General features: G+C 43.1%; 2 protein-coding genes across 2 annotated transcripts in view; both read left to right on the top strand.

The window, feature by feature from the left end:
* GALNT12 (polypeptide N-acetylgalactosaminyltransferase 12) overlaps positions 1–13,337 on the top strand; it is a 41,785-nt gene extending 28,448 nt beyond the window's left edge. The window contains exons 8-10 of the mRNA XM_065753539.1: positions 4,235–4,348; positions 9,214–9,369; positions 11,917–13,337. Coding sequence (XP_065609611.1) covers positions 4,235–4,348; positions 9,214–9,369; positions 11,917–12,054 — 408 coding nt within the window. The 3' untranslated portion in view covers positions 12,055–13,337. The remainder of the gene's footprint in view (positions 1–4,234; positions 4,349–9,213; positions 9,370–11,916) is intronic.
* A 7,197-nt stretch (positions 13,338–20,534) lies between these two features.
* The window catches only part of GABBR2 (gamma-aminobutyric acid type B receptor subunit 2), a 443,392-nt gene continuing 440,037 nt past the window's right edge, over positions 20,535–23,889 (top strand). The window contains exon 1 of the mRNA XM_065753547.1: positions 20,535–20,849. Coding sequence (XP_065609619.1) covers positions 20,535–20,849 — 315 coding nt within the window. The remainder of the gene's footprint in view (positions 20,850–23,889) is intronic.

Raw genomic sequence — 23,889 nt, 5'->3', positions numbered from 1 at the left:
GATATTGAAATAAATGCAAGGACTGTTGAGTGGAACTCAGTGCCATGCACTGACAATTAGACCTCTTGATACCTAAATGAATATTTACCATTTCTGCTGCGTTTGGTTGTCAAAAAATGTTAGCTGCCTAGAACTTTATTTAAACATTGAGTATTTTTGCTCGAGCTGTGATTGCATTCTTATAAGATGCCTGCTAGTAAAATGAGTACACTTTGTTCCAAAAGAATTTAACTGAAATGATTATAGAATAACACAGTCCCGAGTTCACTCAGTACTCAGAACAGAGTCATACTCTGATCAAGGGTACCATCGATATTACTTCTGCTATGGTTCATTAGTATTTTATTTCTTTTTAACTCAAGTCAGAGTTTTCCATGTATGTTCCGGTGCTGGAATGGTGCAGTGAAGTTCTGAATTTGTCAGAGTGAACAGCTGAATTGCAACAGTAGTGCCATGTCATTGGTTCATTCGGAGGGTCTCAGTCATCAGTGTTCTGGTGTTGTGTTCTCCTTTCAGCACTGCAGTTAAAGAGTTAACAGAGATCTCAGGATATTATTCACTTTTTTCCTTTTTTTCCTGTAAAAAAGATGACATGAAAATAGCAGGCACTCAGTAAAATTGTTCCCTGTGACTGCTGGGATTGCCTTTGAGGTAAAAGCTTATATTTGGTCAGTACAGTGAAGCTGTTGGCTTGCTACGATCTCTTGTCTTACCTTGTCCCATGATATTATCTGCCCGTACCACTATGTGTCAATATCCATGTCACAGCAGAAGAACAAAGGATTTTTTTCTCTTCTGTGGATGAAAAGAAAGGTTGGCTGCGCTCCACTGGCTGTTTATCAACTAATACTATAAAGTTTTAATGTCAGTAAACTCTGTTAATGCAGGGCTTACAATTGCATAAAAATACATCTTCAAAAGAAAAAGGAAAAGAATTATTTATGGAATGGCAGCTGCATTGCTGTAGTTATTTGCAAGTGCCCAGATATTAGTAAACAACAGAATACATTTCTCTAAGCACTGAAAGAGAAAAGTCTGAGCTGAATATCTCTTTTATTACCTGTCTCAGCTTCCAAACGGAATGGTAACTAAATGGCACTGTAGAGTAAACATGCAATGTTTACAGTGTAGGAGACAAAGGTGAAAGAAAGGAATAGCCAGTAATACAGCATGAGCAGAACTTCTTAGAGCTGAACTACGTGTTTTAATGGCCAGGTGATCAACATTTCTTTTGCTTCTGTTTCTCTAATGCAGCATTCTGCAAAAGAATTAAGGTAAGTTGTGGATAAAATATCATTCCTATTGCATGACTTGTTTACAGTGGATATTGGAACAAAGATAGCTTCAGCAAAGAATGGATGATTATTATTTTGATAGAACTATCGTATGTAAAAGAAACTTTGACTGTCCATTCTCTTCAACAGGAGAAAAGTGTTACTTCCACAGTCTCTGACTTTTTCTGCCTTGGAACAGACAACTGATTTTGTTGTCTGCTGTGGTGTGATCATATTTGAAAATCTAATTGTTTTCAGACCTTTGACATGTCAGATCAGGTCACTTATCTGCTTACTATTTACTACCCTCTATGTCTTAAACATCTATTAGGCTTCCTGATAAAGTGTATGAAAGAACATCTATTCATATCTGATAAAATAAGCTAAAAGAACCAAGCTGAATTATTAACAGTATGTACGTAGGAATATGACTGCACAAGTTTTTATCCCCGAAAAAAAGAAAATGAGAGAGCAAGTGTAGTAGTATTATAGGAATACAGACTGAGTTTTAAACATCTGAAGCAAACCTTAAGTTAATAGTCTGTTATACCACTTTCATTTTCTGTAGTTGGGTGTTGTGTAACATGCATAGGATAGCACTCTTGTGCCCTTGTTGCAATAGTTCTGGTGGTGCATGGCATTTTAAAATAGGTTATTTAAAATTATAAGCCACAAAAGGCACTTGCTAGAGCAAATGCCAGGGAATGACAGTGAAGGGCACACACTTGAAGTGATAGTGAAGGCTTCGGGTTGTCTGGAAGGGCACCAAGGATAAGTCCTTTGCTACGATCATCTTCCTCCCGGAGTCAGTAGACTGTCAAAGCAAAGTCATACATTGCTAAAAATACTAATGAGAAACCCTCTGATCCTGAGGACAGCCACTGACAACAACAGAGACTGATGTATGATTTTAGAGGTAACAATTCTAATTTTTAGTGCGTGTGACTAAGTTGACTTATTTTTTATGGTAGAATATAAAAGCATCAGAAGATTATTGTTTTGTCTTGTGGCATGTGTTAAAAATCATCTGTAGATGTGTTTTCTTTCCTGTTTTTTGCTTTGCTTGTTTGTTATAAATGTAGTTCCTCCCTAGTGTTATAAAGGTAAATAAACCATCTTCTTTTGACAGCTTAGGAATGCAGTAGTTGTCTGTTCCCTTCAAGCCAAGCAGCATTGTCAGTAGAAATAATGGCCAGAGGATTTATTTCGCTTCTGCTACACATGGATGCTAAAAATAAGAATGAACTTCAAAACGTGCCAGATTTGGATGCTGGCATATCCTTTAATGAAAAATTACACCAGATGCAGCACCTTGTTTAGAGAGGAATTAAAACACAAGGCCTTCAGTCCTAAATGCATAAATCTGGCAAATGTATCCCTGTTAATAGCTTTGCCAAGACAGGTGAAAGACCGGGTGAAGGATGTACAGGGGGTATAAAGACTGTTCAGTGCAGAGCTGTCAAGCCTGCTGCATCCTCCTGCTTCTTCCTGTGTCTGTAAGTCTGTAACGTGGTCACTTCATGGCCCTCCTCCCCACAGAGGGTGGAAGGAGAAGGAAGAGTCTCCAGCCCATCACCCTAGGACCTTCTGTCCCATGCTGACCCCATTTCCCTCTTCTCCCACTTGTGTCACCTCGGAGGTGATGGTGGGACTTTGGAGCTGCTCTATCAAGCATTAACAGCCACAGTCCTGCAAGAAGCCCCAGGCCATGGCAGCACCGTGGTCCTCCCCAGCCCTCAGTGTGTTCTCCCTGTGCTGGGCTCACATCCAAAGCATGAGGTGTGCTGAGAACTGGCTGCCTGACAGCAGGAGTGGGTGCAAAGCAGCAGGAGGCAGACATGAGGCAGTAGTAAAGGATGTCAGGGAAAATAAAATACATGTGGAGCACAAGTATTCAATTTTCTTATTTCTGTGGTTTGTTCTTTGGTGGGTTTGAATCTGGAGGGGTACGGTCGGTTTTAACCTTTCTCTTTTCAATTCTGTCCATTTTTTCTCTACACTGGGAACTGAGGATATAATTATAGCTACTGGTGAAGAGTAGCAAAATTGCACCCTGCAGAAGCAACTCTTCTGAGATTTGCTCTGCTTGTTCTTTTTCTGTCTGTGATATAATTACACCCAGTAATGGGGGCATTCAGGTTGAACGTGTGTTTACAGAACTTGTTTTGCTCCATGTGTTTTTAAATTTGGTTAAGTGGGTAATACTAGGATTCAGTAATTGTTATGGCATTGTTCCACTTAATTTCAGTTACCTTTGACTCCTGAATACTTAAATGCAAGTCCTTGTTAATTAGCCTCATTTTCTGAAATCAGCTAGCTTATTATTTTAATATTTAATCTAAAAATTAAGCACCCATTGTGTCAAAGATCAGCTCTAGAAGTAGAGAACATTTAATGTCATAACTAACGTCTCTTTCAAAAGACAAATCTTAACCTGTTTTTATGGTTTATGGTCTTAAAATCTGACTGCCTGTTCAACCTCAAGAGGGTACTGGAGTTCTTTTGAGAACAAATCCTTTTTACATCTCTCATTTGAAAAACTGAAAAAACAAACAAACTATGTAACCTCCTTTTCATTAGAAAATTGAAGAGGTTAGACCCTGCAGCAGTGGAAATGAAAGACATGGCAGACTTCTGTTCTGCATGGGTTGCAGGCTTGCCAAGTTCAACATAGGTTGGTAGAAGGCGCCTCCTGCCCACTTCACTTGCAAACACCCTGGAACGCTGTGTCATTCCTAGGGGAAGCCTTCATGTCTGACTGGTTCAATGGCCAATGTCAGGACAGCACTCTTAGTTTTATTTCACTGTAGTCTGAAGAGATGTTGCCAGTGGATCCATCTGATCCATTCCAATTCCTGGGAAGCAGCTCTGGGTTATAAACCTCACAGTGTAGCAGTATGGATGTAAAGTGACTGCGATGTATTTTCTTTACTCTTAACATATTCTTTTGTTTTCATTAGCTTAAGAGTAGAGGAATGGCCAACTTCTGCTTTGATTATAACCCTGCAAATGAACATGAAATAACTGGACACAGGGTCATACTATACCCATGTCATGGCATGGGACAAAATCAGGTAAGGTTCATTGTTTTTATGTTTATTTTGACTAATGTTGTGGTTTTAACGTAAAAAGTGTATTAAAAAACATTGCAATAGGGCTGAGAGAATATACTGCCACAGTGCGATGATCTTAGATCTAAATTTGATTCTCCCTCTGGCTGCTATTAATTTTGATGTATCCTGAGGTCAGATTTTTGTAGTTCTAAAGATGTATCTACTCAGACCAGGGAATTCATGAATATCTTAATCATGCCATTACGCAGAGCTCATTAGCAGGGGTTAATAGAACAGTAGTGAAGCTATATGGCTTACAGGCCAGTGTTGATTCCCCTGCAACTGGTCTTGGGCATGCCAGCTATTTGTAGAGTCCACATTGCCAAAGCCTTCAGTGACATTGGAAACCTCACCTAATTTTACCTGCATCGTCATTGTCCTATTTCTTCTTTGTTCTTGTCTAACTGTGCAAGAGGTTCATAACAGCATTGTCTCCAATACTTTAATCTGCAGAAGCAATCTCCTGGGCTAAGGCTATAAAATCCTGGAGAGCACACATCCTTCCTAATGCTTTAGTTTTTGCTTTCTTGTTCTTAATAAGCTGAAAATGCTTCCTGATATTTTTCTGCATACAGACTGAAACTGTTTAGCAGAGATTAGCTGAGATACCCATAAAGCTTTCCACATAACTCCACACTAGAAGTGCTATGGAGCACCAAATGCCAATCTGCAATGGCTGTTTTTCATGGTGTTGAGTAGTCATCTTCTAAAATTGGGGTTTGGTATTTGACATGTGCCACATAACATGTCAGTGTTAAATGAAACATAAAAGATTTATATTTTATGAAACATGTAAAGTTTTTTTGCTTCAAACTCCAAGTATCTAGCATACTTCTAAAGGGGAGGGGTAGTGTTATATATACGTAGGTCACTCTGAAAGTAATGCCTCCAACTTATTTCTGTGGAAGCTACAATAGATTCGAAGAGCACAATAACACATCTGTCACATGGCAGCAAAATGTAATGGAATATTGATGGGAAAGTTGAACCTCTTCTGCCTCTGACATCACGGGACAAAATAAAAATAAACAGAAAGCATTACTTTCAGAGCAGGCCTTGTACTTTCTTTCATCGGGAGTCTACAGAACTGTGACAGTTTGAGTGGTTTAACTGTGTTTTTAGGAAATGAACCCAAACATTTGTCTCAGAAAGGAAAAAACAAGTTTGGAAAAGGACTAGGGGTATGTCAGACAGTTTAACTGAGCTCTGCTTTAAAAAAATGAAAAAAAAACTTGAGTGCTGAAAAACAAATCTGTCTTGAGGAAGAGGTTAGTAATATGAATTGCATTTTAAGTTGGGAAATAAAAATAAGCAACAGTCTGAGTGCAGGGTTTAGATCCTATCTGAAGATGATTTGTTTTTGACAGCACATTTATTGCCTTACTGTTTAATATTATTTATTAGTTTCTGTAGTTTGTTTTAACTTTCAGAAAGTTTCTGTCCTGAACTTAAATATGAGGGGAAGAGCAGTAAGAGAATTGTGTAGTATAAAAACCAAAGTATATCAGTAATGCCAGATGTGGATCAAGTACTCAAAAACACACCACACCAACCCATCTTACTACCTCAGTTCAGCTCTCTGCCCAAGTTGAGCACATCTACATAGAAAATAAAACCTAGTTAAGCCACTTCCTTGTCAGGATGTGTTTATTGCTTTTGTAGACTGGGAGGTGTCTAAATTGATGGGATTACTTGCTCACACGCTAGATCATTTATAGACTGTTTTTTCTTCTTGCATTAAGAATAACAGAAAAAAGTTGAGTCTTCTTGTATTTCTTTGAACAAAAGGTTGATTTTAATTTTAGCCCTTCCATTCTCCTTCCCCACCCTCCAAAACAACAAATGAAGACATAGGGTAGAAAGTAAAAGGAAAAAAAAGTAGTACAATTCATAAGAAAAGCATTCTTATGTGATGACATTTTTAGAGTTGCTTATGAAGCACTGAAAGATTCTCTGTGAAGATACCATGTAACTGAATTTTTGATGCTCTCACAATTCTGCTGATGCACTAGTGCAATGCATCCAAATTCCTGTGATGCAGGCAGCAGACTGAAAGCAATGATGCTCTTGTGTTGTGCAATTGCTGCTCCCTCTGCTGGCATCCAGGGAGCAGGAGGAAAGAGGAATGCGGAGGGTACCTGACAGCAGTGTAAACCTACTAAAGAGGATAGGAAACAACACAAGAGAATTGGAAAGTCTTCAGAGGGAAGGATAAAACAACAGGCGAAACTGCATTAGTGAAACTGGGGAAAAAGTTGTGGAAGGGCTGACTGGAGTCTGGGAAAGAGGACCTAGGTGAGAGAGGGCAGAAGAAATTTGGGACAGAGGTAGGACAGCAAGTGGCAGGCAGGGTGTGTATGACAGAAGCAGCAGTTAGGAGCTGTGAAGAGTGAGGGCGAAAGAAGCAGGATCACTGGAGACCGATTTGGTGGAAAGGTATAGGAAGATTAACCTGGGTGCAGGCAAATGGGGGTCACGAGTAGGGGTGAAAGCAGAAGTTTCGTAACAAAAAGTGGGCAGCAGGAAAAACTGTGGGTGTGGGAACAGAAGGAAGCTAAAGTAAAACAAGATGTAGGTGCATAGGTGAGATGGGAAATGGATGTTGGGATTCCTGAATTTGCACCTCCTTCTTCTGGCTCACAGAATACTTCTCTTCATTCCTCGACTTCCCACACCCTATAGATGGTCATTCTTAAAAGGCAACAGGCTGCTCTTGCTTTTGTGAACTCCTTAGCCCAAATCTTTGTGCTCAAATCTTTTGCATGTACATCCACTACTTTAACCTGATGAAGGCAAGAGATTGGTCATCCTCTGGCTGTATCAAAACTGAGGAGAGCAGGGCACTTCACTACAGACTTCTGCAGATATTTACTGACAGTGGGTAGCTTTCTGTCTCATCTTTGGAGGATGGATCCGCCATCCTAATCCCAAGCTCTTCTGCTTGTTCTCCTCCAGTCAGCTCTTGTCACCCGAGTCTTGTGCAGCTTTAGCAGCAAACCCTCATAAGAAAGCTTCACTTCACTGCTATATTTTATAAATCCACTACTGAGGAAGGCTCTAAATGGGGCCTTGTAAAAGCAAGAACAGAAAGCATGCTGATCTGCAGCATCTATCCAGATACAACAAACAGCTGTGAAGCTTTTCCTTTATTCACAAGTCATAGGTTTAAAATGAGTGCCTCACAGATTATTGTGGTGCCTGAGGAAGCAAGATCTTCATCCTCAAACACCAAATTAAACAAATGAGAAATGATAGGGAGCACCAGCTTGTTGGTGCAGAGAGTAAAACAATGGGACAACGTTACAACTTTTTACTTTTGTGGATGAGGAGACGTTTCTAGCATGAAGCAAATGTTCTAAGGTAGCTTACATCATAAGGGTAGGCCCTAGCAATGTTTCCAGGGGAAATGAAAGTCTCTTGAATGCTATGCCAGGAGGTAGATTTCAAGCTTAAAGTTGCTTTTTCAAAACTACTTCCTACAATTGAATGATGGTGAAAATATTAATTCGGGGGACCATTTACATTGGTGTCCTTGAAAATAGCTGTAAAGTTCTGCAAGCAGGCAGCATTTGCTTATGTACAGCTGCAGCTGCTACTTTGGCAGAGAAATTCCTCCTGAGGTTTCATTCGTGAAACAGCTACCACCAGTTTAGCTTAGATCTGAGCTCGGGTACCTGGAACTATATGCTTGCAGATATAATCATGCAGTCCTACACATTAAAAGTCTGTTTTTAGTTTCCTTTTCAAGGCTAATTAGCTGGTGGTTGTTAAGGGTGGTCTCCTGGTAAGCTCAAGTATTTACAATGTTTCTGAATCAGTATAGCTCCCTTCACACTGTTCTGTAATCTCTTTCTTTACGGGTAAAACACAACAGAAGAGGATTCCTTCTCCTTCCTCTTTTTATTGCTTTCCACTAATGCAGCTATACTGTTGGTAACAAGCCATTTTCTGATGTGCGTAAAACTCTCGTCTACCCCACTGAGTAGAATCCAAATCTGTTCTAAACACACATCCGTGCACTATAGTTGTCTAAATTATTTATAAGCATGCTAAATACAAACAGCTCTGGTATTCTGCCATTCTCCTTAATGAAGTCCAAAATTTGGCAAATGTCCATGATAAAAAAAAAACCAAAAAATTAAGGAAGGCTTCAACCATAATTGCTGCAGAAGACAATGTTTTAGAGCATGCTCAGAACTTCTCTATAGAATATTGCACAACAAGCAGAGCCCGTAAATTGTCTTTAATAGAGTTCTGCTTATGTTTAAAAACAGCTGTAGCTGATTTGCTCTGAATAATGTCTTAAAATGTCATGTAATAAAATGCTCATCACCATGCATCCTGAGTTGTTTTGTAACTCAACATGAACCTTGACCAAATTGCATTTGAACTATTCATTGAGAAGCTTCTTAATGAAAAGAAATATTGTTTTGTGACAGCTAAATTAAGGAGTTATAATATCAGGCTACAAACTGGTTTCTGTCCTCTCTTTAAAGGTGGTCTAAAATGTGAAAGTAGAGTATTACAGTTAAATGTTATAAGTTGTTTAATGTTGGAACATCTGTTTTCTAGTGTTTTTATTCAGGATTTCGATACACTTTTAAGTTCTACCATAGTAAATCAGTGCTGTGGTGAGATTGATTTTCTGTAAAATAGTAAGCAACTAGCAGCAGTTAGGGCTCCTGGAATATGTTTGGCAGATTTTCCATCCACAATACCAACTTTAATATGTGAACTTTACTCTCTTGGGGTCTCTTCCCTATAAATACTTTCTTGTGTACATATGAAATTACTGCCGCCCTCTGTTTCTTCTCTTGCATTCATAGTTTTTTGAGTACACATCCCATAATGAAATACGCTACAACACTCGACAGCCTGAAGCCTGTGCAGCAGTTATTGCAGGGACTGACTATTTGACAATGAACTTGTGTCAAGAAAATATTCATCTTGTTCCTGAAAACCAGAAGTTTGCTTTCAGAGAGGTAAGAGTGCCTGTTTTGCACACGTTGGGTTTGATTTTTTTGGGGGGGGGCCGAAGGTGGGAAAAGAACTGCTGACTTCTTTTAAGGGAAGGAGGTAGGGTGGAAAATAAATTGTTTTGTTTTCTGTTTTACAGCCTTCACATTTTGAGGGCCACAAATACTCCTCTGTTTGGAGTGGGATTGTATTTAGATAGGCACGACTCTCTTATCTTGGCTTTTAATATGTAAGCATAGAGCAGGGTAGCAGCAACGTGCAGTTGAAGAATGTTCCAGTTGAAAAGAACAGAAAGACAAGAGGAAGGAAAGCACCTATCTGTAATTTATAGGGAACTTCCACACCCCTTCTCCAGCCAGTCTTAGAGATAGAGAACTTTTGCTCTCCTTTCATTAACCTCTATTTCTCAGCATTTTTGCCACCCAAATTTCACATTATCACCGTTTCTTTAAACTCTTCCTTGCTTTTGAGAAGCTGCTGCTTCTCCTCTGCCAACAATCCCTCTTGGCTCTTTCCATGAGCATCAGAAGTCCTCTGAGCTTTTCTGCAACATAATGTACAGTTGTTAAATTTGATGTCCTATCAAAATATACCTTCAGCTCTACTCCTGCCCCTCCACAGGACATATCTTTCTGGCTGTGGGGGCTCAGCAAATCCCTTCTTCAACTTAAATGCCTATTCCCAAGGAGGTGAACTGCTGAGAAGTATGGAATATATTAAAAAAAAAACCCATAACATGTGATCCTAGAAAACCTTGTGTTAGTAGGTTTTAATCTCTGAAGGAATTCCTGAATGCCTCAGAGAAAATAAATTGCATGAAAAATGATGGCCTTGGTCAGCTTCTGGGGTGTTATTATTCGGCTAAGGGAAAAGGTCACATAATATATCAAAATGGTATATTTACATAATGTTCCTACATAATGCATCTAAATTCTACAGACTCCACAGCTGACAAATTCTTGCCTAGATATTTCCACCAGTGATAGGAGACAGAGTAAATTCTAAAGAAAAACATGAAAATTACTGTCTCTTCACCAAATCTAGTCCAGACTGAAGCTCATTGAGTAAAACTACTGAAGAGGCTGGATTTAACAGTAGTACATCATTTTGAACACTGGCTTCCTGAAATTTTTCAAAAAAAAAAAGGGCACTGCATGCCTAACCGTTCACACTTAAAAGTAAATCTGTAAGTTTCAGATACTAAATCCTCTTTCTTTCTCGTGACCACACTGTCCTTCTGTGTGACTTCAATCTACTGTTCTGCACTGATTCCTCTTCTTATGATGCATTAAATAAAAATCACTGATCACCATGTTTCAAGGCGAGTGATAGGCCAGGTATCAGTACTGTGTATCTCCTGCTTTGTGTGGAGAAGTGTCAGACACTAAAAGAGCAATCCTTAAACAAGTAGCAGGGATTTAGTGTCGTCAGAGATTTGAACAGCCTGCCCAGCTGCCTGGCCAGAATTAAGTTCTTCCTGGCACCACATCAAAAGCAAGAGAGGCAGATATTGATCAGTCCACTCAGAAATGTGAATTATCACAAATGAATACCAGAAAGTCATTCAGCAGCTAAGCCTGTAAGCAAACCCATGAGCAAGCACACACCACTAGCCCATGGAGGCTGTGGAGCAAGATGCCATTAGTGCAACAACATTCCTGTGGACTGAAGAGCAGACTTTCAAAGGACTCAAGCTTACTTAAGCAACTCGTAAGTGTTGGCTATCTGGGCCTTTGAAAATAGTTAGGCCTGTGGATGCCACGTGGGCCAAAAAAAGGCTCTCAGAGCACAGCTGTCCTCCACAGTTGGTTATGCCACCTTATTGCAACACATTATCTTCATTGACAGCGCTCTCAGATTCGAGTGAATTATGTGAACTGGGGATAATAGGAGACTGTAACAGGAAGGCCTGAGGCCTCAAATAATGCTCTTTGAGAACATGACCGTAGAGGCCAGTCAGGCCTTACACCTTTTGTGTGCTACCCTCAAGCAAATCCAGCTGGCTGCACAGAGGTTTGAAGGCAAGAGTGATTATTTTCATCCTCCAAACTCAAAGTCAGATTGAGCAGAGAAGAAGGAAAGGAACAAGGAAAAAAAATACAATATTTTACAATATTTTGCTTTTTCCACTACGTATATACCCTGTAAAAAAATGGCTTTTTTTTGGCCAAAAATATATCTGGAATAGGCAACTTACTAATGAGCAAGAACTAAATTTTACTTGCTACATGCAGAAAAACTTGTTGAATTTAAGTAACACCTGTATTTGACATTGGTTTTCTCTGCCCATGTTGTAGGGCAGTAACAAAAGGGAATGAAAATGAGCGGAGAAAGCATATCCTTCTCAAACTTAGGTGTCAGGACACAAAATAAGCTTAAAAGTTAGGTCTTTTGATAAAGTTTCTCGAGTTGAGCATTTTGGTTTTGCTGCATAATCCCATGAGAAGGATACTGTGATATTTTATTATGAATGTCTTGTTACTTTTAAAGTGTAGTGATATGTTTGCAATTTTTAAGACCTGAAGAGCAAAAATTATTTCTTTCTTTTGTAGGATGGTACTTTGTTTCATATGCAAACTCAGAAGTGCTTACAAGCAGAATCAAACTCCTACAATGGTAATCCAGCCCCAGTATTACGACCATGTACCGATTCAGACTACCAAAAATGGTTCTTCAAAGAAAGAAGTTGATCCAGATGTTGTCTAGCATATAGCTGAATATGGAAGTGTTCTCTTTCTAGTTGGCAGATAGTCAGCCTTTTGAGAATTCTGTAAGTGATATATTTTTATATGAGAAGGACAATAATTAGTTTAAAAGCATTAAATGTTGTGTTTCTGGAACATTAAACGGCACTAATTATGGAGAACTACATTAAGTAAGTACTGTGGTTACATCATGTCACAGAACCTGCTTCTCTTCAGTTCCCTTTATTTGGCAGCTACATAACTGTTTCTGAAGTGTCTTATGTTCTTTTCACGAGTGACAATGTATTTTTTAATCTACTGTGTGAAAGAAAGTAAGGCAGTCAAAATAATTGCACTAATGTTATCTGCCAATGACTTAAAATGTTTATTTTTTTACTAAAACATTTTGCAGTTGTGCCTTTTAACAGATGCTGGTTAATATTTCTCCTCCTGTTTTAAATAACCAAGAGGGTGAATGTAGACCAGTTCTGCCCCTACCTGGTTACAGCAGACCCTCCCCCTCACTGAAGACAGTGTGGATTTGCACATTGAGGCAGAAAAGGTCTGCACATTTTTGCACAAATAAAATCCTAGATGCACACAGATTGCACATGCTTGACAATGCTATATGTTACATGTCGGGACAATTTTAGTTGCTCAAGGCACTTGCTGAGTTTCTAAGCATGCTTAGGTCTGATTCTGCCAGAAGAGTGTGATTTTTCTCATCTTTCTTAATGAAATAAGGCAACAACTCTGGGCAAAGCTGTTTAGATATATGTGAATCTAAGTGTGCAGCTGTGTCCCAGACTGCATAGCTTACTTCAACATTGTGTGGATTTTCAGCATGCATACAACTTGCAAGATCAGACCTAACAATAATTCTTTAGACAGGGGAGGATTGTTTCAAAATTACAGTTAGAGAAAATTAATCTAAGAAACTGTATCTTTCATTAAATTGTAAATGTTTAAATGTTGGTTAAAATTAATGTGTAAACAAAAAATGTTTTTATAACTTACCAGTATGATATACAGCTACTATTAATTTAAAAAGAATGTCTCAGGTAAAAACGCTTTGCCTGGGAACTCCTTTTCTGACAAGTTGCTCATGGCAGCAAATAGAGTTCTATTGAAAACGCGGGGTTTAATCTGCTCTAGTACAAGATGTTTACAGCTGTGATGTGTGGGGTCTGCTTTAACCCAATCAGACAAGTAGTGTGTATAGCAGTCAGTGTATTTGGTCACTGATTATCATCATTGAAGTGTTGATTAATAGAGTTTCAGCAGATAAGGGAGGCTAGAGATGTTTTATGCATAGAAGTGTGAAGATTTCAAATGTTTTTCCCCTCAAAAGTTTTGTTTTCTTCCATTATTTGTTCTTGTTTTCTACTTTAAATGTATAGAACTTTCTTTGAGTCCTCATAAGCCCATGTCATTTTGTCGCATCTATTTATATGATTAGGGTGTAGGGGGAAGGTTTTTTCCTGTAGTGGATATATATGGAGGCTCTACCAAGATCTGTCTAAAACCCCATAGATTGAATATTTTTGTGAAGAACTTCAAAGCTCTGACTGTGGATTGGATTGATGATATCAATGTTAGAATTAATAAAATATTTTGTAACTCTGTAGAGTGGCAACTGTGGGAGTTGGTTGATTTTTGTTTTTTCATATGGTCAGTGGTTTTCTTTTAACCATTCCTCTGATTTCTTAGGCTCTGATCCCTGTAGCAGTTGGGAGAAGACAGCTCTATTTTATGCTCTCTCGAGTTCCCATTTCTCATTAATGCTTTTGTTCACCTGCTAGCAGCAACTGTGTTCAGTTTGTGGAGTCACAAATCAAAGCTGTGTGTCTGTATGAGAGAGCTGTTAGAAGTGTACCAACACAGCAAGGTTTTTCTGTTCATTTCTGTTTTGCCTTCATGACTGTTGATTGCATTCCATTAATAAGTTAATGAAAGCCCAGCGATTACAGATGTAGACAAAATGCTCATTGACCATTAGGGTCAAGGAGGTGTTCTTAGTTTTGAGTCTTCCAGATTTTATCAGCAGGTGGTCATACACAAATGAAATTTAGTAATTGGAAATTGTTCTCTGTACATCTTGCTACTCTGCATTTGTTCAGAGAGACATATTGATGTTCTGGGATTCCAGTTACACGCAACTGAGCTGTTTTTCTCTATCCCATCAAAACTACTAGCCTGTGTTGAATATTTGCTAAACAGACATGCTTTTGTGCAGTTCAAAAGCACCACTGAATGTCATAGCATCACCAGCTTGCTCCATGTATGTTGTTGCCCATTTAGTCCACCTATTTCCTTTTTTTTTTTTTTCCTTGTTCCTTTCCTTCTTCTCTGCTCAATCTGACTTTGAGTTTGGAGGATGAAGGAGTTGACCAAGTGTCTGATTCACAGTACACAGACATTCTTCTGTGGGAGATCAAGGCTACCCTCTGAGAAATGGATTGTAGACTTTGGGCTCCTCAGCAAAGAAGAGGTTGAATGTCTCAGAGAATTGAAAAAGTTAGAAGACTAAGACACAAATTAATATTCCATCTGATTTTGGTCTCTTAGAAAATGAGAGGGGAAATGTTTCCACGCAGTCCAGTACAACAACTGTACAACAACCAGAAGTTCCTCCATTTATTAATACTCATCTTGAATGTTTAAAAACACTTTTTTTTCCCTTTACTGCAAACTATGTGAAGCAGACAAAAAAAACAAACTTGCAATTCAAGCTTATTGATAACCTTATATTAAAATAATGGGATACTGGCACTGCAAACAGGGAAATCTCAAGGGTCCATCCTCCATTCTGTACCATCAGGTAGTTCAAAACAAGAACAGGACATTTTAAAAATACAGAACAGAGGTGGGCTAACCAAATTATACTGAGGATATATCATCCCAATGCTATGTATCCTGCGTACAGTTTGAGGACTGAGATGTACAGATCTATTCTTCATTGACCAGTGGGCAATACGATTTCTCCAGTGTTTTCATGTGAACAGAATCAGCTTGATTTTATGTGCTCCTGGGTTCCTTCACTTCCTTCTTTTCTGATGTTCCTTGGACGTCCATGGAGATGGGACTTATTAGGTACAGTGAAGGCACAGAAGTCTAAGCCATGAGTTCTTCATGAAACTGAACTGTGCAAAATACTTTCTCAATATTTTGTTCTGGATACACCTTGTGAGAGAAGTGTTAATATGAGAAGAAGTTTTAACCCTTAAATGAATTACTTAGAAATATTATCCTTAAGATGAGGACGTGGGATACTAATTGCCAATAAGACTTGCTGATTGTTTTAAATCTAATTATTTGTCCTTAAACAAATTCTCTTGTCTTTGTATTCCTTAATTAAAAAAATGTTTAAAAAAAATTGCAATCCAGACTGCACTCTAGTTCCCAGTCCACCAATTCTTTACTATATTTCTCTGTCCTCTTTAGGTAAATATTTTGGTGTTTTCTTTCTTTTACTCTTCTACAGTTCTTCCGTTCTTCTACTCCTTTCATTTGCACATTGTGGATCTTCAACATGGACTAGAACTTCCTGGATTTTTCCTTCAAGAAAAAAAAAACCAGGCTATTTAAGCCTTCTTTCTAAGAAATAAAACAAATGACTAAAACCTCTCTGTATGCAGTCTTGGCCAAACCTTTTATGATGGAAGATTGTTGCAGCTTGCACAATCGCTCTGAAACAACAATTGTCATTGTATATGCATAGGTCAGCATGGATTAGAAGTAGTATTTCTTGCTTGCTCTGCTGAAACAGCTGCTTAAAAGTGTGCTCAATTTTTGCCATGTTTATAGGAACTGATAAGACCTACTTGAAGGAGAAATTCCTGTTGGAAACCCTGGAACTGATGGGATTGTGCTCCTGCATCCCATGTCTGGAAGTGTTGTGATACAGCCTGACTGGTAACTGAGAATCTGATACTATTGTAATTTCCTTTGGCTGTCTCAGCAGATTAATTTGACGTTGAGCTTTGCTCTGATACCTTGACAAAAAGACGGCAATAAAGATGTCTGGAGAGACTATAGGGTTAGGATCACACAGCTGTGTGTTTACAGTTAAAACCGTAGGCTTTTTGGCAGTGTTTGAGAACACTGCATAAGCTCGTGGTGCTAGCACAGTCATGATTTTGTCATCAAGTTAGCAGATGTAGGTGGAAAAGTCCTAGGGAGGAAGAAGAGGGGGATGGTGAAGCTCCCCTGCTCTGCCAGCTTGCTGGTGGCTGGCTCCAGCAGCAGTAGCTGGGTCTGAATTAGTGTTGCAGTGTTCCTCCACTTCCATTTACAGGGGAAAACGATTAGGTATGCATATGCAATTTTTCCTGACTTCAAAAGCAAGAGGGAGGAAGATGGAAGACCCAGGGATGGAGCTGTGGTCTGATAGGCAGCGTGGTGTGCTTCGTGCGGCGTCAGGCTGGCTCCCACAGTGAAAAAGGACCAGCTGCAGAGCTCATTGCTTGGTAGGAAGGGAGAAACAGCCTTCTTGGTATCTTGAACTCGTACATCCCGTGAAGGTATTTAACTTGCTCCTGGAGAGAAAGCAGTCAAGGGAAAAAATAGCAGTGTAGATATTTGGACCTGAAATTTGTGAACATGGAAGGAATATATAAAGAATAAAATGTGTTAACTCTGCACATGCTGTGAGAAGACTTGATAGTACCAGGAAGGAACTGGAAGGTATTATTTAACAGGAAGATATTGGACAGAACTGAAATACAGCTGAAGGGCTCGTGTGACTGAAATGCTGACGTGACTGGGTAACGTGCCAAGGAGAAAGTGGCATTTGATTTTCAAGCAAAGAGAGCAGGGTTTACCACTCCTGTGAACTGATGTTTTAGCCAACAGGGAGTGAACAGAATGCTGCTGACCGCCAAATAAGAATAGAAAGCATTTTTGCATAGCAGATAAGTGATGTGTGTTGTGTTCGAGGGTGTCGTCCTAGGAGATGCACTGTACTGGTTTCACGGCAGCGAGACATTCTGGGGATTTCTAGGTGCAGAAAAAAGAAGAGGAGATGGCTGGGCAGGAGGCTGTGTCTGACATAATTTTTAAAAATAGGTCTGGTGCAATTCTCCGTTAGGCCTCTCATTTAAAAAGAGGCACTACCTGCGTCTGTCAGGCGCAAAGGAGACATTTCCGAGTGCTGCTGGCAGGAAAGAAGAGGATTTGCAGAGGATAACTATGTATATATCTCATTGAAAACTTATGTGTGTGCTGTATGAGAAGCCTTGAAGGATCTCAGATGAAGTCTTTAAAAGTGTCAGAAAATATGTTCTTTATTAAAGCTAAACAGCCTCAGTGCACCTACGTTACAGTGTTGTCTGTAATTACTTGATCATAAACTATTCCTTGCATTAGGTTTCCTTTTTATTTTTTTTTTCCTTCTTACAATAGATGTTGAAATTGTCTTTTCCATGCCTTGCTGAATACAGAGGAAGGATTTAGAGAGGCTTATTTAGCTTAATCCTCATTGTTCAATATGTGGCTGTATTTATTTCCCCACATTAAGCTTCCCCAGGCTGAAAAATAAAGGTTATTTTCTTAGCTTTTCTTAACATGGAACTTGAACGCTTCAGAGTCTCAGTGCTTCCCAAGTCTTTATTACTCCATCTTCACACCATGAAGCTAGAGCATCTTTGCTTTCCTGTCAGAGAAGGCCACGACATAGGCATTAAAATCAAAATTGCAACGTTATTCAGTAGACCCAATCTGAAGCACAGCTTTGGTTAGCTTAAATGACAGCCAGCAGTGCTCCAGACCTTTACAGTTCGGGCACAAGAGCTGGGACTCACTTCCCATGGAATCATAGAATTGTTTGAGTTGGAAGGTGCTCCTAGAAGCCATCTAGTCTGAGTCTCCTGCAGTGAACATCTACAGTTAGATCAGGCTGCTCAGAGCCTGATCCTGCCTGACCTGAAGTGTCTACACAGATAGGGTTTCCACCAGTTCTCCAGGCAACCTGTGCCAGTGCTTTATGTCCATGATATACAAAACAGAGATGTAAGAAATCTACGTACATGTGAACTGCTATCCAGAGCTCCCACTGTGTGCAGAATTATGCAGAGAATTACACGGTCCATAGCTCAGGCTTAAGCTTTCTCACCAAAGGGCTGAGTTCTCTGCAACGAAGGGATTGATTCTGAAATAATACGCAGGAAGCTGATGGCATTCCAGGGACAGTGTGAGTGCCTGTGTTAGCTTAGTGCAAATGTAGCGGAGTGATAACCAAAGTGATCCAAGGAGCCCTGGTAGCCAGGTCCTGGAGAGAACACAGATTCAGGATGCAAGCAGTGAGGAGTGATTTTACATGAAACAGCTTTTGACAGACAGGTTTGGTATCTATTGCAGATCTAACTGGCAATGGTGGCATTCATTTAGGATTGAAATGGTGATTAAAAATAACATTATCCAAAATCAGTGTGCCCTCTGCTCCTGTTGGGATCCTGTAACATTAATCAATTTTCTGGAAGAAAAAAAAAAAAGTACTGTAAGTTTGCAGGTGATAAACTGCAGGGCAGGCCACTTGTGTGAATGGAGAGTGCGCATTGTGATTTATTGCAAGGCAAGATCAGGCGCACGGGAGAAAAAAGTGGCTCGTGTGTTCAGGCAGAAATCATTGAAGGCATAATGTGGATTGTTCCACAGGGAGGCAGCCTCCCGGGATAGCCTGGCTGCTTTGCCTCCAGGGGTTTGCTATTGCTATGTGCGCACATTAGCGTATGCGTGTGAGGGAAAATCAGCAGTGCCAGGAGTCCTTAATTTGATGCAGGCATGAGGAGAATCACAGAATTACAAGACGACTTCGGTTGGAAAGAACCTCAAAGATCATCTAGTTCCACCCCCATGCTGTGTGCAGGGCTGCCCCCAGCAGCTCAGCTGCCCAGGGCCCCATCCAACCTGGCCTTGAGCGCCTGCAGGGATGGGGCACCACAGCTTCTCTGGGCAGCCCCACCACAGGCTGGCAACCTGCAGCGAGACAAAATCTTACACTGGCACAGGCTACCCAGAGAGGCTGTGGAATCTCCTGGAGACGTTCAACACCCACCTGTGCAACCTGGGCTAGGGAGCTGCTTTGGCAGGGGGGTTGGACTCGATGACCTCTAGAGGTCCCATCCAACCGCTACAATTCTGTGATTCTGTGATTTACAGAATCTGATTCGCATCTTAGCAAACTTGTTAATGATTGAATTAATTTATCAAGAGAGGTGATGGCCCCTTCTTTACTGATGTCTTCGGGTCAACACTGTTGGATGTCATTCCACAAGAAGAGTTACAAAGAAGCAACAGTGGTGACAGGTTAAGGGCTTTTGGCCCCAAGGTCAAGTCATTACGGTTTTAGGATTTACTAATCTATACAGATTCTTGCCAATTTATGGCACGGGTGCCACCCCTCATCCCGGGTTTGCTTTTAGCTCGTATCTACAAAAGGCAAGGCGCCCGGCTTTGGCAGGGCTGCTCCCTCTCCCAGCACACCGGGACGAGCCCGGTTCCACAGGGCACCTGGCAGCGCGGGAAGGGCCGTGCTGGGAGCAGGGCACAGCGCTGTGCCGGGCTGCGGGAATCCTGCGGGGAGAGAGAAAACCGATAACCCAGAAATAACGCGGCTTTGCAGAACTGTGCGAGGGCTGCCGAGTTGCCATGGCCCAGGCTCTCGTGTGTGCGTTTGTGTGCGTGTGCGGTGGCGGAGGTGCCGAGCCGCCGTGGGCGCGTGTCTGCGCGCTGCGCGGGAGCGGGGGCGGCAGCGTGGGGGGGGGGGGCCGCGCTCGCCGCGTGCCTTACTCCGTCCCCCGACCCTGGCCCTGCCCGGCATCGCGGCCGAGGGACGGTCGGCTCCGGGAATGCGGCATTAGGGGCTCTGTAACCCCCCCCCCCCCCCCTTTTATTTATTTCTTTATTCATTTATCGTCCTACCGGAACATTTATTTATTTATTTTTCCTTTTGGAGGAGGAGGGAGGTGTTCAGTGAGGGTTTCTTCTCACTCCCCCCTCCCTTCCCTCCTCTTCCCCCCCACCCACCCCCCATGCGCCCGTGAGGTGCCGTTCCTACCCGAGCGGAGCGCAGCGGGGAGGCACAGGCAGGTCCCGCTCCCTGCTCCGCCGCCGGGAGAAGAAAGGAGGAGGAGGAGGAGGAAGAGGAGGAGGGTGTAGGGAGCTCGGCGGGAAGGGGGGAGGAGGGGGGGTGGTGGTGGTTATTTATTTATTTATTTATTTTTCGCTTCTGGTGGCTGCAGCTGGCAGACCTGGGAAGGAGTAGGCGCCATTGCCAGAAGGATTATTGCCAGGGGAGAGGAAGGGGGGGAAGAGGAGAGGAGAGAGGAGACCCCGAGGCTCCCTTGGAAGCGAGAGGCGTTGCTTTCCCTCCCGCCGCCGGGGGATGCGCCCGGGCTGAGCGGGGCTCGGCTCCCTCCCGCCGCTCCGTCCGCCCCCCCCCCCTCCCTCCAGCTCTCCTCCTCCTCCTCCTCCCCCCATCCAGCAGCATGCATCCCTCTCCGCGGAGCCCGGCCGCCGCCACCTCCAGCCCTGCCATGCTGCTGCTGCTCCTGTGCTTGGGCTGGGTGCCGCCGGGCTGGGGCTGGTCTCGGGGCAGCTCCCGGGGGGCTGCCGGGCAGCCCCCCAACGCCACCACGCCGATCTCCATCATGGGCTTGATGCCGCTCAGCCAGTCCGAGGAGGACCAGAAGAGCAGGATCGGCCGGGGTGTGCTGCCCGCCGTGCAGCTGGCCATGGATCAGATCCGCAACGAGTCCCTGCTCAACCCCTATTTCCTGGACCTGCGCCTCTACGACACGGAGGTAGGGGCCGCCGGGGATTGCCGCCGCCCAGTCCCGGGGCGCTGCGGGGCCGGGGCGCAAGGGCAGCGCGGACGCGGGGGCTGCGGCGCCGCCGGGAGATGCGCGGGGAGAGGCGGCAGAGGACGCGGAGCCGCTCCGGATGGGCTCTGCCCGCGGGCTCCGGACCCGCGGCGGCCGCTCGCCGCCTCTAGCAACAGATGCGCTCCGGCCGCCGCTCCGTCTCCGTCCGGATGCCTCCCCTTTTCCTGCGCAGGACGCGGGCTCCGAGGGTCGGCCCGCAGCGAGCCGGAGGAGCTCCCGCGGAAAGAGTTAAATCTGCGGTTCCGCTGCCCGCGGGATGCTTGAGGGCCGCCCGGCCCCAGCGCCCGGCCCGGTGCCGCTCGGGGTGAGGAGGGGCCGAGGGCGGAGGCGTGGGATAGTTGGTTCCCAGCGCTCCGACGCGCTCCGTTTGGGTCGCAACTTCGTTAAACGGGAGGGACATGCCGGCTCGATGCGGAGCCCGCCCTCAAGGTGGCAGCCGCCCCGCGTGGATCGCGCCGCGCTCCGTTCCGCGACAGCCCCCGGTGCGGCGCGGGGATGGATGCTCAGAGCCCCCGCCGCGCTGCGGGAGCCCCTGTCCGGCGGAGCACGGCGATACCGGGCTTCGCTGCCGCTCCGTCCTCAGGATCGCCCCGGAAATCTCTCTGTCGGTTGCCCTTCACCGACACGCGTTTGTCACGGCGTTGTTTCAGATGGCGTGGGGCGGTTAGCGCCGAGTGTGTCATTTGGGTACCGTTGGGTGCGCAAGGCCGGGATGCTGCGCCAAGAGCGGCCCCCGAGCTCTGCCGTTTGTCTCCTTAAAAAAAAATAAAAAATCTCTGCAATCAGAATGAAAAGAATTGTGGGGGATTTTCGGAACGGCATTACCTGTTTCGTAAAGTGCAGTCCTGGGGAGAAACAAGATCACAGTTCTCCCGGCCCTGTGTTTGTTACATGATTCCATTTAAATCCACCCCTCGGATGGGGTTGTTGCAGAATAACGAGTGCACAGGAAGTGGAGAAGCGGGAACCTTCCTTCAGCGTACATATCCCAGTCAATGAGGGGCTGCACCTGACTGCAATCAAATATTTTGCAGTTGCCCGTAGAGATCTTGGCTTCTGAACAGGGAAGTTAGTATTAATGTGTACAGAACAACAACAAAAAATTGCCTTTTTGGCTCTGGAATGAATGCTGTTTCCTTAAAGATTACGTTTCTACTGTTCGGTACTCCAGGGGCGTGAAGGATCGGGATCATACTGCCCGCGTGCCGTGGGGCTGTGGATGCTTTTAAGCAATTAATAAATGGATGGTTATGGAATGCTAAATCAGGCAAATGTATGTATTTGGAGAGCAGTCAGGTCATTACTGCATGCTTAATAGTGACAAGTAAATAAACGAGTGCTCACAAGGAGCACAATGGAACGGCCTAATGGCTGAAACAGCCTTTAAATAGGTAACGACAGCACAAACTTTTTTGTTGTGCTCACGCATTACCCTACAAAATACAGTAAGCAGAAGGGCTGCTCCCTCCTGCTGCCTGCTCCGTGCTCAGCCTGTTCCCAGTTTGCTGATAGATGGATGCACCCGGAGGGCCCGGATCCTTGTCCTTATGTAACCACGGACCTGCTCCCCTCCAGGACCTCGTGGGTGCTTTGTCATTGGCTGCTCTTGGAGAGAGAATGTGGGACCCTGAGCACCCGGGGTTTTTGAGCAGCCTGAGGAATGTTGTGTAGCTGTAGAGCATGGGAAATACACTGCAGCGATTCAGAAACTCCCTTGTGGAGTTCCACAATCACCCGCTGTTACGAACCGATGTTTGTGTTGCAACTTTACGTAACGCTTTAATAAGGAGCTCACGAAAAATAATCGTGAAAGCATTACAAAGACAAACAAATCGGATCTCTTTTCATTACTGAGGTAGCTTCCTGGCAAAGTTGAACTGCCTACTGTTTGCTTGATATTTCTGTACGATGGAGCACGGGAGTGCCCTTATTACTGACCACCATCGGAATTGCAGTGGGCTTCCCAACTTGGGAACCCTAGAGCACCGGAGTGGCATCCCCAGTGCTTAGCTTAGTTAAGCTGAAGGAAGCTCAGAGTTCACTACAGTCCTTAATCCGTTATCTCAAGCAGCTGTGATTCTGTGAATGGTATCTTCAATGCAAAATGAGACCACAGGTTACAGCGAGTACATGTAAACACGGAGGCTTCTGACTTGAGTACTGTTGATGGCTGAATGTGTCCGGAGCGTGACCCCGATGCAGTTCAGTGAACCCTGCTTTGCAGGCCCGTGGGCACATCTTTGTTTGCTTGGACATTCCTGTCTGGGTTCGGTAAGCAAAATACAGCTCGGGTGCAGATGTCTGCTGATATAAGGTATAGTGAATTTAGGCAGTCCTGCCCATCTCAGGGAGAGCGGGAGCAAAGCTGAGGTGAGACTCTTAGACAAAGTGTCGTAATTAGGTTAGTTTAGAAACAAGAGTGATTATCTATAAGGAGTCTTATCCAAGCCTATTGAAATTAATGGCCCTAATTCACTGATTCCAGCCTCCCTTGGACCAGGTCCTGGAAGTTAAGGGTGCTTGATAGTTTATGGCTTTGGATCAATACAGTGATACAATATTTCTTCTTTTTCCAATCCCCGTGATTGTAACTACATTTTGCTGAAAGTGCAAAGAGATTTCTTGTAGAGCAGTGAGCTACACGCTAGATGTGCTTCTCAACTTCATTTAAATCAGGAAAGATGGTATCTCTGTAAGCATCCTTGCGCACATCTGTTGGAGGGGAAAAAAGCGGAATAATCCTAAAATAAAGAGCTAAGCATTCTAATAGAGAATGTTATGAATTTCAATAGTATTTAATTTGCATCGTGCAGAAAGTGACCTCACTGAAACTAGAGGAAGAGGCTCAGTGGGAGAAGACAAGGGCCTTAATGGAAGTTGGATATCTGCCCTTCTGCATCTGGACATCTTCCCTCGAATATGGAATGTATTTTCTGATTTCTCGTAGGATCAGTGCTAC

The sequence above is a fragment of the Cyrtonyx montezumae genome, unplaced genomic scaffold, assembly GCF_038088225.1.
Source record: "Cyrtonyx montezumae isolate F1298 unplaced genomic scaffold, pur_monq_1.0 scaffold_8, whole genome shotgun sequence".
Classification (NCBI taxonomy): Eukaryota; Metazoa; Chordata; class Aves; order Galliformes; family Odontophoridae; genus Cyrtonyx; species Cyrtonyx montezumae.
This window is presented reverse-complemented; position numbering and strand designations above follow the sequence as displayed.